Source organism: Miniopterus schreibersii (assembly GCF_964146895.1).
Source record: "Miniopterus schreibersii genome assembly, chromosome: 5".
NCBI classification, from domain to species: Eukaryota; Metazoa; Chordata; class Mammalia; order Chiroptera; family Miniopteridae; genus Miniopterus; species Miniopterus schreibersii.
In genome coordinates, this window is record NC_138106.1 from 43,332,603 (window position 1) to 43,347,295 (window position 14,693).

The 14,693-nt window shown below is 50.0% G+C and overlaps 1 protein-coding gene across 1 annotated transcript; it reads right to left on the reverse strand.

Moving 5' to 3' along the window:
• Positions 1–712: 712 nt before the first annotated feature.
• On the reverse strand, positions 713–14,011 carry LRRC15 (leucine rich repeat containing 15). The gene is made up of 2 exons (XM_081138504.1): positions 13,960–14,011; positions 713–6,731 (listed from the first exon to the last, which is right to left on the reverse strand). Exon 2 carries the CDS (start codon positions 6,726–6,728, stop codon positions 4,974–4,976), a length of 1,755 nt encoding a protein of 584 aa, XP_080994630.1. The 5' UTR covers positions 6,729–6,731; positions 13,960–14,011; the 3' UTR covers positions 713–4,973.
• Positions 14,012–14,693: the final 682 nt, after the last annotated feature.

The following is a 14,693-nucleotide window of genomic DNA, read 5'->3' on the forward strand; positions in this document are numbered from 1 at the left end:
TCCAGCCTCCTGGGACAGGCTCAAGTCTGGCAGAAGGGATCTAAGAACTAAGAGATCCCAGGAAAGTATGATTTGAAGCCCCTTTCCTGGGCATGGCGATGGGATACAGAACAGCCGAGAAGATGGGCTCTCTCTTAAGAACTGGACCTGCGCCAACAGTTGTGGCAGCTCCTGGAACCTAGAGACCTGAAATAGTCCTGGGGTCACTTGAACACTTGGAAGGAGTCACCTGCACTCAGATAGTGTCTTCTGAGAGCCTGTGACTCACTGAGCCTGGTGCTAAGCACTGGTAGGAGTCCAGAGGGCAGAATAGTCCTGCCCCCTGAAGCCTGTGTGTTTGTGCATGCAAAGTGCATGCGTGGGCACATTAAACAAATACTGAGTGACACAGAAGGAACTGCAGCCTGGGAGTCTGGAGGTCTGCTTGTGAGCAAGCTCAGCCACTGGTTCACTTCCTGTCTTGATCACACTCCTTTCATCTATAAAATGGTATGAATCTATCCTTAAGGTCCCTTCGTGACACAGTAGCCTATAGAAATCATTTGTTATTTCATTTTTGGTCCCCACTCACTTTCCAAGGACCTTTTCCCAGCCCAGGATCTATTCTCTGTGAGGGGCTGTCTGGGTTAGCCTTGCACACATATGACAAGAGTACAATCACCAGGTGTGAGACCCCATAGCCAAGACAACCACAGAGAGCACATGTGTCCTGTGTATACCATTTATTGTTGATTGTTGATTCTGTACACCAAATTTGTTACAAGCAGCATCCAGCAAAGACAGAGCCCCAGCAAGGATGGACCCCCAACCCTGCCCACCAGGGCTCACACTCTATAAACCCCGGGGGCCTAGAAATCTCTAAATGCATCACCAAACTCCTGGGACTATTTGCAATGATTCTTTAAGCGAGGCAAACATGATCTACTGTTGAAGGCAGCATGAAAGCAATGGGTCGGTGAGAATGATCCATCCTTAGGTGAAGGAGAAAGCTCAGGCTGGAAGGAGTTTGGCCTGGAGGACACCCATCCACCTTTCTGAAGTGGCCTCCTTCCCAAGACCACCACTGCCTCCCAACAGCCCGGATTTAGTTCTGACTGTGGGATCCGTGGGATGCAGCTAAGGGCTGGAATACAGCCACTGTCTATCTACTAACTCTAGCTACCTAGTTATCTCTAACTGTCTGCTCTCCATTAGTTTCCTGAGTTTAGAAATAGATTCCTGAAACTGCTCTACGCTGACATCTGGAAGGCTGTGAGAACTGTGGCCCATGAAGGGTTCTGAGAACTGTGTCGTGCCTGAGAATTCTAAAGAGGGGAACACTATGCACACAGCCCAACAGTTTCCACAAGAGGGCCAAGTTTTCTTTCATAGATGGATGAATTTAACTTCCCCTGTACTTACAAAATGTTTGACCCACACGGTACCAAGCGAGGTTTCCATGGCTAAGACTCTGGGGAACAACAGGAGAGTGACTCCCATTTTCTTTGGTTTAATGATGAGAGCCAGGTACAGGCAGTGAGGTCTCGTACAAAGTTTGAAAAGAGAAGGAAACCCCACAGCCTACTGAATAATGTTGCAGAAGGATGACAGTTTTAGAGCTTATCATTGGGGATAAGATAGTTCTCATGCACAGGGGTGTTATGAGGGTTAAAAAGAAAATGCCTGTTAAGTGCTTTAAAGGGTAGCTATGCACAGTAAGCATTTTTGGAAAAATGGTGGCTCTAACTGGCTTTTATGCTCTTTCCTCCAACATTGACCCTCCACTCCAAACACAGGCTGCTGGTACTTGCAAAGTGACAGAGAAGCCAGTGAGCAGAGGGGAAAATGGAGTGAACTCTGTGCCCTGCCTCCACTTTGGGGGCCACGTGACCCACTCCAGCCCTGAGAAGTGAGCAAATGCATTATCCTGTTGGAAAGGAAACTACACAGCTTTTCTGGCAGCTCCCTGACCAGACAATATGGCTCAGAGGCCAAAAGACCTACCAAAGAAGAGGAGGCTGGATGGTTCCATCCAATCCACTCTGATGGAAGAAAGGAACAGAAGGTCAGATAAAGGGTCTACCATTGCCACCTGGAGTGCTCCTGGGAGGGGTCATCTGAGGACAGCTGCCCTCAGGCCAGCCTTTGGCCTGGGGACACATGTTGATATGGTGGGCCAGAGAGGAAGGTACTCCAATGTCACAGCCGACAGAAGCATCCAGGGGTTCTGGGTTCAGATTGGCAGGACACACTAGATAAAGAGGGCTCCTCCCTCACCTCTCTGCCACCTCTGGCCCATTTGTGCTTTTGCACAATGAGACATTGGAGCCGACTCATAAGGAGCACCTGAGGAATGCAGTGCCCAGCCATGCCTCCTGTCTGAACAGAGCAGGCCAAACTTTCCTCTTTAGCCCCAAGATCCAGACCACCATCAGTGGAATGCTGCTTGTGCCCCAACCTCTGAGCTCACTTCCTTTCAGGCCCCAGCAAGCCTTGTTGCATGTCTACCAGCTGCTACAAATACAGGGTGTCCCCAAAAAATGTATTCACACTTTAACAGCTGAGAGCTCAGTTTTGAAAATAAAAAGTATTTTAATAAACACTGGGGTTATAATTATTTAAAGTGTGTGGCCCTATCCAGTTTGGCTCAGTGGTCAGAGCATCAACCTGTGGACTGAAGGGTCCCAGGTTTGATTCCGCCCAAGGTCACGCACCTCGGTTGCAGGCTTGATGCCTGGCCCCAGCCAGGGCACATGTGGGAGGCAGCCAGTTGATGTGTCTCTTTCACATCGATGTTTTTCTCTCTCTCTCTCTGAAAAGCAATGGAAAAAATGCCCTCAAATGAGGATTAAAAAAAAAAAAAAAGGCTAAAAAAAAAGCAAAGTGTGTATACACATTTGGGAGGGACACTATATTTTGAAAACATTTTGGGGACCTAGATTTACCTTGGGGAGATTATGTCTTTTACCTCTGACAGGCCCTATCTCTCCCAGATTCCCTGGAACAGAGAGTAAAAAGCTACCAAGAGGATTAGTCTTTTTGCGCATCCCTTCCTGGGCCCTTATTGTTGGGGACCTGTCAGCATCATTCTGCTAAGGCCCCAGGGGATTTCTTTACTTGTTTTATGAGGCAGAGCAAATCAGTAAGAGCCAGTCAGGATTGATGGCAGATTTCCAAATCTTTATAGTATTGGCTATACCTCTTACCTGGGCAGACATGGACACCTGAAACGCTCCATTTAGAACTTTTACTTCTGAACTGGTAGGCCAGTTGCCCAGAGAAAGATATCCATTGCCATAAGTATAATATTTTTTACTAGTGTGGATATGTGTGCAGCAGAAAGAGTGGCCATGGCAGGTATTCACATGACTGTAACTCAAGGGAAGAATAATCTTGGACCAAACAACTCTTATAACCAGACCACAGGCAAGAGTTGCTCCAGAGAGCCCCCAGACCCAGTGTGACCTATCTGTATATCCTAGTGTTTCCTGCTATATATAAAATTTCTGAAATTGAGTTTCTAGCTGACTTTATGTAATGTTGATGGAGAATTTCACACCACATTAGAGGGACTGCTGGGTTCCATTACACTTGGCTGTTCAATTAAAGGATCTCATCTCTGAGGTATTTCACTTCTCCCAAATGGAGAGTGAAAATTACAAACATATATAGGCATATCATGCCCATAAAAGGTCCAGGCAGAAGGGGCCTCCAATGAACAGCAGACAGCTTGTTGGCAGGGAAGGGCGTGTGGTTGTATGGGCCTCTTCTATAGCTGAGATGCTTCTGACCTGGCCAATCTGGGTACCTCAGGGTCTGTAGATTTAATAAAATGTTCTGCCCACACCAGCGTGTACCCACATCTTCTCTTCCTCCTCTACCACTTGGACTTTTGCAAGGGTTGACTGGGAAGGGGGACAGTGGAGGGCCCATCTTGGCTCATGGGGAGCCAGTTCCCAGGTAAGTCCATGCCATCTCCATAAGCCCCAGTCTTCCCCAGTAAAAGCCCGGGATAGAGGATACTGGTGATATCCTGTATCTTGATCTGGACGCTGATAACAGGGTGTGTACAGTTTGTGAAAATCCATCAAACTATACACTTTCATGCTCCCACTTTTCTGTACGTATGTTATCCTTCAATAAACAGTTAAAAAAGAAAAGCCCTAGGGGTAGACACAAGGACCCCCGGGGTACCAGGCTGTCTTCTCCATCCAGTACCAATAAGCTGATTTTAGCATTTTTAGGGGTCAGAAATTCTACATGATTTTATTCCTTGAAGGACTAAAAAATTTAAAGCAAAGTTTGCAGCTTGGAAATACCATTCTCTAAAAGGTTGGACTGGTTTCACTGTGCCTTCCTTCTTTTTCCAGATAAAAATCAGGACAGATGCTGATGATGGCTCTGTCTCCAGGGACTGAGCAGCACCATTCCTCTCTCTTTCACAGTTTCCCGAGAGGCAGGGGGCTTGGCAGTTCTTAAGAAACCAGCTAAATGGGTGGAAGCCTTCTTCGAGGATAGAACTCACTCTACCTTCAAGAGCAGAAAATCAAAGGGGAGCTTAATTTGAAGTGACAGGGTGGAGCCATGCCACAAACAAAAAGAACAAAAGAAGGGAAATCAACTTACAGAATACTCAGGAGAGAGACTGTCCCGGTGGAGAACTATTTCCACAAAGTGAGCAGGCATGTCAGTGAGCCTGCAGAGGCCAGCAGGGGTGCGGGCACAGGGAAGATTGTTCTCCGAGGAGAGCTGGTGAGGCTTTGGACAAGGGGCTTTCTTGAAGGAAGCCCAGGGATGTGAACTGGAAACCCTGCAGGATCAGATCTCCCTGGTGGTAAGATCCTTCCTATTAAGAGCAGGTCAGGAAAAGGTGGGGGTGCCTCCCTCTCTAGGACCAAGCTAGCAGGGGATGGTTCTGTGGACCCAGGGGTGAAGGTCAAAGGGTGAAATTCTCAGATGCTCCAGTGGTCCCACCATTCCCCAGTCCTGCCTCTTTAACACTCATTGGGTGTCTTCATCTGCATCAGGACCGTGTGGCTCCTCTTCTTACAGCAGCAACAGCAGATGCAGGCAGCTATGGAGGAGGCCAGGGCAATGACGCCAATGACAATGGCGGCAATGGCCAGCCCACTCTGGGCCCGAGTCATGCCCCACTTGCTGCGGTCATCGGTGACCTCAATGGTGGTCAGGTCGGTGTAGTCCTCCACAGTGCTGGTGAACTCAGTGGTGTACGAAATGGAGGTGGTTTCAGGATAGCTGGGAGTGTCTGGGTACTTTGGTGTTTCTGGGTAGCTGGGCACCTCGGGGATCACTGGGACTTGGACACTGGGGACAGCAACATTGATGTTGATGATGATGAGGGACTGGCCCCGGACACTGGCTGGGCTAAAACACACGGGGAGGGTGTCTGTCCCCAACCTGGGCTTGTTGAGCAGGAGCCAATTGTGGAGTGGAAGGATGCCTGAGTCACACCTCCAGGGGTTGTCATAGAGCCGAAGCTCACATAGGTTCCCCAGGTGATCAAAGATGCCCACTGGCAGGTTCTCTAGTTGGTTGTTCTGCAGCTGGATGGTCATGAGACCGTTGACATTGGCAAAGATATTCCCTGGGAGCTGTCTGAGGCGGTTGTTCTGCAGGGAGATGTTCTGCAGGTTGGTCAACATGCGGAAAACGTTTCCGTCCAGCTCCTGCAGGGCATTGGTGTGGAGGGACAGCTCCCGCAGCTCTGCCAGTCCATTGAAAGCGCCGGGGGAGATATAGCCAATCTGGTTGCGGCTAAGGACCAGGACCTGCAACTGGCGGAGGTTGCTGAAGACGTTGTCAGGTAGAGAAGTGAGGTGGTTGTCATAGAGCCAAAGCTCTCGAAGGTTGTGCATGGGCCCAAAGATCCCTGGAGAGAGCTCCTTCAGGGAATTTCCAAAGAGAGTGAGACGATTAAGCTGGGGCAGCTGCATGAAGATGCCGGGGGGCAGCTGGGAGATGTGGTTGTTGGACAGATAAATCTTCTGGAGGTTACGGTTGTTGTGGAAGAGGCCAGGGGAGAGCACACCAATCTGGTTTTGCTGCAGGGCTAGCTCTTCGAGGTTGCCTAGCCCATCAAAAGTGCCCATTGGGATATCTGAGAGTCTGTTCTCACACAGCCGGAGGACCTGGAGGTTGCCTAGGCGCTGGAAGACCCTGGGAGAGAGGTAGGTGAGGCTATTCTTGCACAGATTGAGCTTGTTGAGGACCACCAGGTGGTCAAAGACGCCATCAGGGATGTATTCCAAGTAGTTGCCATGCAACTGCAGCTCCTTGAGGTTGCTGAACTGGGAGAAGTGTGCTGGCTGGATCTGCACCAGCTGATTGCTGGACAGAAGGAGTGACTCAAGGTTGTCCAGGCCCTGGAAGAGGTCGATAGGCAGAACCTGAAGCTTGTTGTTGGCAAGGCTGAGATAACGCAGTGAGCCCAGGTTGCGGAAGGCACCAGGCATGATTTGGGACAGCTCATTCTTCTCAATCCTCAAGGCGATGAGGGCCGAGATGTTGAGGAAGGGGGACTCATTGAGTTCGGTGATGTGTGTGTTGAGGATCTGCAGGCTCATGGCATTCCAGGGCAGAGGGGTGGGCACTGCCACAATACGTGCCCCAGTACACTCCACCTGGGAGGCCCTGGAGCAGGTGCACTCGCTAGGGCAGCCATAGTAGGCCAACCCTACACCCCAGACTTGGCAGCCCACCAACAAAAGGAGATAATGTTTCAGTGGCATGGCCTGTGCAAGGAGAGAGAGCATACGAGTCAGGGTCATCTCACCGACACTGCAGCTGTTTTTAAACCAACATCAATCTTTGATACCAAAAACCAGCTTGCCTTTGAACCCCATCACCACATACCCAACTTACGCTCCTATGGTCTGGTCAGCAAGCCTCTCTGCCTTCCCCCATGCCTTCCTACTTCCATGCCTTTGCCCAAGCAATTCCCCCCACCCGGAGCACTCCTCATCCTAGTCTTTCCCACACTTCCAAGTCTGGCTCAAATGCGGTCACCTCTCCAGATTCCAGGGGTCAGCATCAGCTACCCTCCCACACAGGTGGTCTTCCCAGCCTCCACTGCGGCCCACACCACAGCCGGCTCTGTTTGACACTTGTTCCCATCTGTCTCCTTCACTAGTTGATACGCATTTCAAGGGCAAGGATGTTCACTTTCATCTCCATAGGTTCCTTAAGGCAGGTACAGTTTTTTATCCATTTCTATCCCGCATAGCACCTGAACTTGCTATTTGAACATAGCTTCTTCAGAAGGGACAGAGAGGAAATAAGAACAAATAAATAAAGCCTGAGCCTGGGAAAGATGTTAAGGCCACAAACATGGTTGCCTGCCGGGAGGATCCATAGCAGCCAGCAGAGGCAGGACCAGGCTGCTGATCTGGTGGAAAAGACCACAGGAAGCTTGGCTTTTCCTCTCCCTGGACCCCATCCCCACCCCACCCCACCCAACCCGCCTCCACCCCATCACCACTAACAAACCTGTCTCTTTGTTAACCTTTGTTAACATGTTTCACATGTGCTTTATCTCGGTTTATTTCAAACAGCCTTCCCAATAAAAGGAAATTATCTGCACCACTTCCTGTCTTGCTGGAAGGGGCTGCTACCACTCAACCAATGCCTGGAGTCTCCCTTCTGGGGACTAGTCCACAAAGAAACATTGAGTGGCCTTGAGTATGTCCCAGAAAACTTAGGATGCACTTTGAGCTAAAAGGTGATAGGTCCAGATGCTCCTGTAGGCATGGTGGTGATCTTGAAATGGAACTATATTCACAAAGGTTTGGTGTTGGGGTCGGGGGTGATGATAATGATATGTATAATGTATAATGAACGTGGAAACATGAGATATGAAGACTGGTCCTAGCGCTGAATATCTAAGGCCCACTAATCAGCTGTTTGAATGAAATGTGAGGCCTCCTAGCTCAGCTCCATCATCTGTTAAATGGGGATGGTAATCTCTGCCCCTTTTTGAGGCTGTTGTGAGGAGGAAATGAGAGAATGGGTGTGAGGTTGTCCTGTGCAAATGTGTGCGGTTGTTCTAAGCTCATCCACAACATGACCTTTACAGACAGAAAGGCCTCAAAGTGCTTCTAAGCTTGGCATTCTTAGACAAGGCACTAAGGATTTCTGTATATATGTAGAGCCCTTGTCCTTTCTATCTGAGGTTTGAAGGGGTCTCTAACTCACAAAGGGTTAAGAACTGCTGATTATACATCCCCATCATTTTATGGGGAATGTAGGAAGCAGAGAAACTGAGGCTAGATGCTTAAAGCCCAGAGCTCCAGGTTCCTGGTTGAGTGTTAAGGCAGTGCCTCTCCTTTTAATGAGCAAAAATCCTGAGTCAGAGGAAGGAATTTCAGATGAAAGTATATAAAGTATAAACTGGCTGGGTAGAGAAGGTATTTCTCTCGTCTCTGTTTGTTACTCTGAACTCATAGAGTCCAGAGCCTGGCCCATAACTCAGAATGATCCAGGCTTCCCAACCTGGCCTCAGCTCAATGTGCCTCTCCCCTGCCCCTCAACAAGCTTAATCTGAGGATAAAACCCAAGTTCATCTCTCACCCACCCAGACCTTGATTTTTTATTTAATCACAGCCCATCCAAGCCCTGACCTGCTGTATTTTTGCATTAAGGGCTCGACTAAGTATGTAGAATAGTGGAGAAAAGAAAGAATAATAACTTGTCCAATGAAGTTCAGTACAAAGAAATGGGGCCAGATTAAGCTATGGAACACATCTATAAAGATGAACTTACATAGACAAATGTCAGGTCCAGACTTGAGAACAGAAAATAAACAGTCTAAACAGGGGGCAGGGAAAAAGTGACTCAACATCCATCCCAAGAGAATGACTTATTGATGGTAACAAAGAATGGAGACTGTCTACAAAAGGTAGTGTGATCTTAGACTGCATTAATAGAAGTATTAAATATAAGAAAAAGGAGGTTATGGTCTTACTCTACACTGCCATGATCAGGCCACCCTGATCAGTTCCACCCTGAACTTCAAGAAGGGCAATGACAAACTGCTCTCTTGAGGCCTTCGATGATAAGGGGACCTAGAAACCAGAACATCCCCTTGGAGTGACTTACAAAAGGTGAAGCTCTAATTGCTCCTGGTGACATGCTAGGTAGCACTTATTTATTTATAATGTATACTCCTATACTCGGTGTGCCTCAAAATGGTGCCACAGCCCAAATGTCAGAGATGGGCACTAAATTAAATGTTCACAACTTGGCAAGCCCAGGACATTCTCTGTTGAATTTACCATCTGTCAATGAGGGTGTGGGTGAGACTCCCTCTGAGGACCCATCTAAGTCTGCATTGCCCATCTAGGGAGGGGGCATCAGCCAGCCCCAGAAAGGGCTCAGGGCCAAGGCAGGGTGCCTTGTGGCTTGGGAGAAGGAGGGAAAAGATAATTCCTTTATGGGAACAGAGCCACTGTTGTTGGAAATGGACCACACTCCGCTTGACAAATATTGCAAGAATTTGCAGATTTTCCTTTTTATAAATCCTCATGAATGCAGAGCCCACCCCAGCACCACATGCAGTGGTTTCCTGTTTTCCAGTGTTTGTTACCGCACAGCTGGCACTGACTGCTCCAAAGGACCCCCAAAGAGCCCACCTCAAACCCAGCTGCAGAGCCCTCAGGGGAGGGAGGGGCTGCAGAAACCAGGCTGGAGAGCCAGCTGGGGCCTGGCATTTTCAGCAAGTGTTGCAGGCACAGGCGGCAGCCCTTGGCCCTCGAGCTCAGCACACAGCAGCCTAATAGCCCACGCCGCCCGGTGCCGCTTGGCAGCCATGACAAATGCCAGTTAAAGACCCACAAAGCTGCTCTAATTACACCCTCCTCTCCCAGGAGGCAGAGTGCGTCCTCAGTCACTGCAGCAACTCGGTCCAGGCCCTGTTCTGGGAGGGGGCACAACCTGGCGTCTGTCGCTGGCCTGGGAATTCAGTGAGCTGAGCAGACAGACAGCTCACCTGGACACTGTGACGCAGTCCCTCCCCAGGAGTAGAAGCACTTGGAGCAGGCGCTCAGGCTGTGGGTCTCTTCAGCAAGAACAGCCTGTGATTCATGAACAAACACATAATTAGCCTCGAAGTCCTGGGCTCTGTTGGTTGGTGGGTTGGGACTGTTAGGGTTTAATACCATCATTCACATTCTCTAAGCATGAGGTTCCCTGGGAGGAGACGGCCTCTTCTATCAATGCCACAGAGCAAAGCCTTTGGAAAGAGCCTGAGAGATAAATGTGCTACGCTGGTCTTGATACTAAGCTTGAATGAGTGTGAGTTTAGGCAAATTCTCCAGGTCTCAGTTTCCCCTCCTGTAAAGGCTTCCAAGGGTTCTGGGCGGCTCTGATATCTTCTAACTCGAGACAAAAGGGAGATTTGGCCCAAAGCCCCACCATTCTCTCCATCTTCTCCTCCTTACAGGTCACCCCGAACTGCCAGCAGTGCGATCTGCCCAGCCCCACCTTCAGGCCAAGTGGAGCTTGTACCCATCTTCCAGGCCCACCTTATGCCAGGCAGGGCAGTCCCACTTGTTAATTGGTGTATCTTCACACAGCTAATAACCATTTCATGGTATCCGGGAGCTGAGAGAGGCCTTAGGGAGCCTCTGGTCCTGCCCCCTCCCAATGCACATGGGGAAACTGAGGCCCAGGGAGGAAATCTCCCACCCTGGCCAGTACCCTCTTCCCAGCAAAGTTTCCCCTAAACATGTCCTCATCTGCAGTAAGATGTTGCTTGATCAGCTGACCGAGACAACAGGTTTAGGATGGTTGAGGGGTGTCTCCTCCCCTCACCCTGCCAGCCAGTGTCGGCCTCCATCAAGCTCTCACAGGTGCTCGGTCCTAAGGGTCTGAAGGCACTAAATGTCTAACTGGGAGGCTCAGGGCACCCAGACCGCCCCACCTCACTAAACAGGGGTAACTGCCCCCTCCAGGTCAGTACATAAAAATCACCTGGAAGTGCCTGGGAAGCTTGCTTATAGAACTGACCTCATGGTGTTGTAGCTGTGAGGATTAAATGAGTTAATACCTGTAAATCCCTTAGATTTATTCTTGGCACAAAGTGAGGACCCAATAAATGTTGCTTACAATTATCATTCATTCTGCTGTGGAGGAAAAGCAAGGTCTCTGGAGACTCCACCCTCAGAGATCCTGATTCCCAAGTCTGAAGGGCCCAAGACCTTGCACATTTAACAAATTCCTCAAATGACTGTAACATAGGTCTCCACAACCCACACTCAGAAGCTCCACTCAAGGCCCAGACAAGCTGGGCCCCCATGCTCTTGAACTGGATCATTTACTGCCAAGAACAGAAAGATGGACCTGGGATGGGAAAGGCTGAAGGTCAGGCCACAGGCCTGGTCAGCTCCCTGTATCATTATTTCCCCCAGTGACCTTTTCTGCATCCCTGTCAGGAATCAAGGTTTGTGCTAAGCTAAACCCAGACCTCTGCTTCCAGAAGCAGAGCTTAGAGCCCAGGGCATTAGAGGTGTAAGGGTCTTTGAGATCATCTGGTCAACCCATATGGTCATTTTGTACATGGGAAAACTAAGGAACCCAGGGGGAGGATGGGACTTGCCCAAGGTCACACAGTCACTTGAAGATTTCTGACACCTAGATCTACCTATCCATAGAGCTTGGTGAACCTCTGAACCTTGTCACAAGCCTTTTGGACCTTGTCAGATATCTGTCTGGCAGCGCTTGGAAGAGGAGAAGAGATGGCTTTGCTCCCTCCATCCTAAAATGACCTCAGGCTCATATACAATCCACCCTCTAGCTGCCCAGCATTATGAGCAAAGGTCAAGTCACTCTCCCAACTCCCAGGCTATATGGTTTGAGGAATGTTCTTCCTTGGCGTTGTTCTGATGCTTGTGTTTGCTGAATTTCACCTGAGTGGCCTGGTGCTGGAGGGAAGGAACAGATGGGGTCACCAGAAGAGTTGATCTCAATATACAGCCCCATTGAGGGGGGTACCCAATTAAGAATGCTCTACCCCAAACACAAAGCATCTCAGAACCCAAGGGAAGACTGGCCACACCCTCATCCCCCACCTGGATCAATTGTTGACCCCATCTCTCATGACCCTTCAAAACCAAAATATTTTTCATTTGTTTAAAAAAGAAAATGAGGAAGAAAAAGCTAGTCCTTTCCAGCCCCGAAGTTAGAGAGATAGAGCTCCCTGCAGAGGCCTGAGTATGACCGTAATTAGCTTGGCAAAAGCAGCAGGAGATACTGGCAAACTTGCCAGAGGAGCAGGGAGAAACTCCCACTCGGGGCTTTTGTTAAAGAAACCATGGGTAACAGCCCCTTCTCAGGGTAACACCTGGGGGCTCAGATTAGGTACAAATGGATCAGCCCTTCATCAAAGCATCTTGGAAATGGTTTCTAAATCCTGTGTCCCGGAAGCCAAGGGAGGCAGTGAAACCAGAAGCTGCAGCCCATCTTTCGTGGTCAGGGTTTAGGGAAGCAAATTGCCATGTGTAATCACAGCCTCAGAGTGCTTGCTGGCAGGATCGAGCTGGGACAACTTCTCTCCCATATCTTCTTATTTCTCCACATCTGGATCTATTCCCACCTATGTGCCACCCCACCCCTTCTGTTTATTGAGCAAGCCCAGATAGTATCCCCCGGACCTGGGAAAAACCTTCCATGGGCACCCTGACTTTCTGCAGCATCCGTTCAGAACCCTTCCCCGTGGCCTGACCTCTCTCACATGCTAATGTCATCAAGGCAGAGCCCGCCCAGCTGACTCAGGACCACAGGCAAATGGGACCGTCTGGCCCTGAATGTATCCCAGATGTTTAGCTGATGCACAGTAAAAGAAATGACAGCCGTTAGAGAATCTAAATTAGGAGCCAGTGGCACCAAAGTGCCATCTGAAAGCCGCCTGAGATACAGTGATATAATCCCAGAAAATCATAAAGGAGAAGCCAGAGTGTGACGGACAGGTATCTAGCACCTTTAGTCTGGATCATGTGTCATCCATGAGAGAGTCCCAGCCTGCCCTTAGTGACATACTTGGCCCTCGAGGTAGACTGGCTCTCTCACACGTTGACACAGGTAGACTCTGGAAAGTTCTGGTTTTCCACAATTAGTTCCTTGCCCAGCTCTTGCTTCTACATTTGAGCAGAGATGCTGGTAGAGGTACAACAGTCACAATTTTAAGTGCACGCCAGGCTCATCACAAGTCCATCTCCAGCCCTGACGCTCCCTGCTCAAAGCCACCGCCGAACACTGGCTGGTAAGAAGGGAAAGCTGCCAGAGTGGGGCCGCCTAAGCCACACACAAACTTAGAACCTGGAACGATTCTGAGCCCACAGATGAAATCCAAACTGGAAAGCCAGGCACCAGCACATCTGCTGAAGTCGCTTTTGTAGCAAGTGTGAGTGTGAAAAGAGCACAGATCCTCACCTGGGAAAATCCCCTGAGCCAAGGCCTCAGTGGTCCTGTACGGACCCAAATGCAGGGCAGGCCGCTGGCGGACACCCCAGTAAGTGCCAGGGACAAAGACACAGGTTTGATCAAGTAACCTGAATCTTAAGAAGAGAAACTCCTTGCCAGTGGAGCTAGAATCCGAGGGAGGTAACTCTTTGGCTAACTGGTGTGATAACTTGGTCCACTTTCAGTGCGTCTTGCATCTTAGAACATCTTCTCTGCACCCCAGGTTGACATCATGGGGCAGTGAGGGCAAGTGAAGGCTAGTCACAGGTTCGCAGAGGAGGCTGGTGGCCCCGGGCGCCTGGGCAATGTGTGGACAGCCACGCACCCCTCCAGGGAGGGTTCTTTTTGGCAGCGCTCTGAGCTCATCCCCAGGCACCACGCCAGCCCTGCCCTTTCTGGAGTCTCTCCCCGGGGAGCAGGGTCGGCGGAGACGGGGTGGGGTATGATAACGGAGCTTTCCACGCGGGTAGAAGGGAGGGGTAGAGATGGGGCCGGCCGCCTACTTACCAGCAGCTCGGGCCTGCCCGCCCGCCGTCGACCAGAGGCGAGCCGTAGAGGACGTGGGACGGCTCACGGCTGCAGCATGAGTGCGGCTGGCCGCTCGCTCCCGGTATTTAACCGGTCCCGGCGTGAGTCACCGCAGGGGGCGGCGTCGGCGCGGTGGCGGGGAGGGGCGACTGAGCCACGCAGCGCCCCCCGACGTGCAAGGACGGCCAGCGCCTCCAGGGGAGCCACAGCCTGCGCGCTCAAGTGGAAGGGGTTTTCAACATTTATTTTTAGGAACATATCTTTGTCTTTTCTCTTTTCCTGCAGTGTTTCTTTTGGGCTCACTCGCTGCATTGGCCATTGTGGCTCTAGAAAGGGCATGCATTCTTTTGTTTTTCTTTAAACTATACTCGAGAGTAATTTCAAATTTACAAAAAAGCGTGCAAGAATAGTACAAGGAGCACTCTTATTTGCCTAACCTATTGTTAACATTTTGGAAAAATTCTTTAATTCCAAAGAATAAGTTAGACCCGTGGTGTCCCTTCTAAAAACGATGTTTCAGTTCCCTCCTGACATCATCCAATGTCCCCTCACTGCCCCCTCATACGCAAAGCAGTCAAGGGACATATCTGAGATGAGGGGCTCCCTAGGCCCTTGCCTCGGTGTGGGAGCCCCTCACAGGCACCCCTGTGAGGGAGAATTAACCATTTCTATTCACGGTGTCACCAAGAGGGCTGGAAAAGAGGACTGAGCCA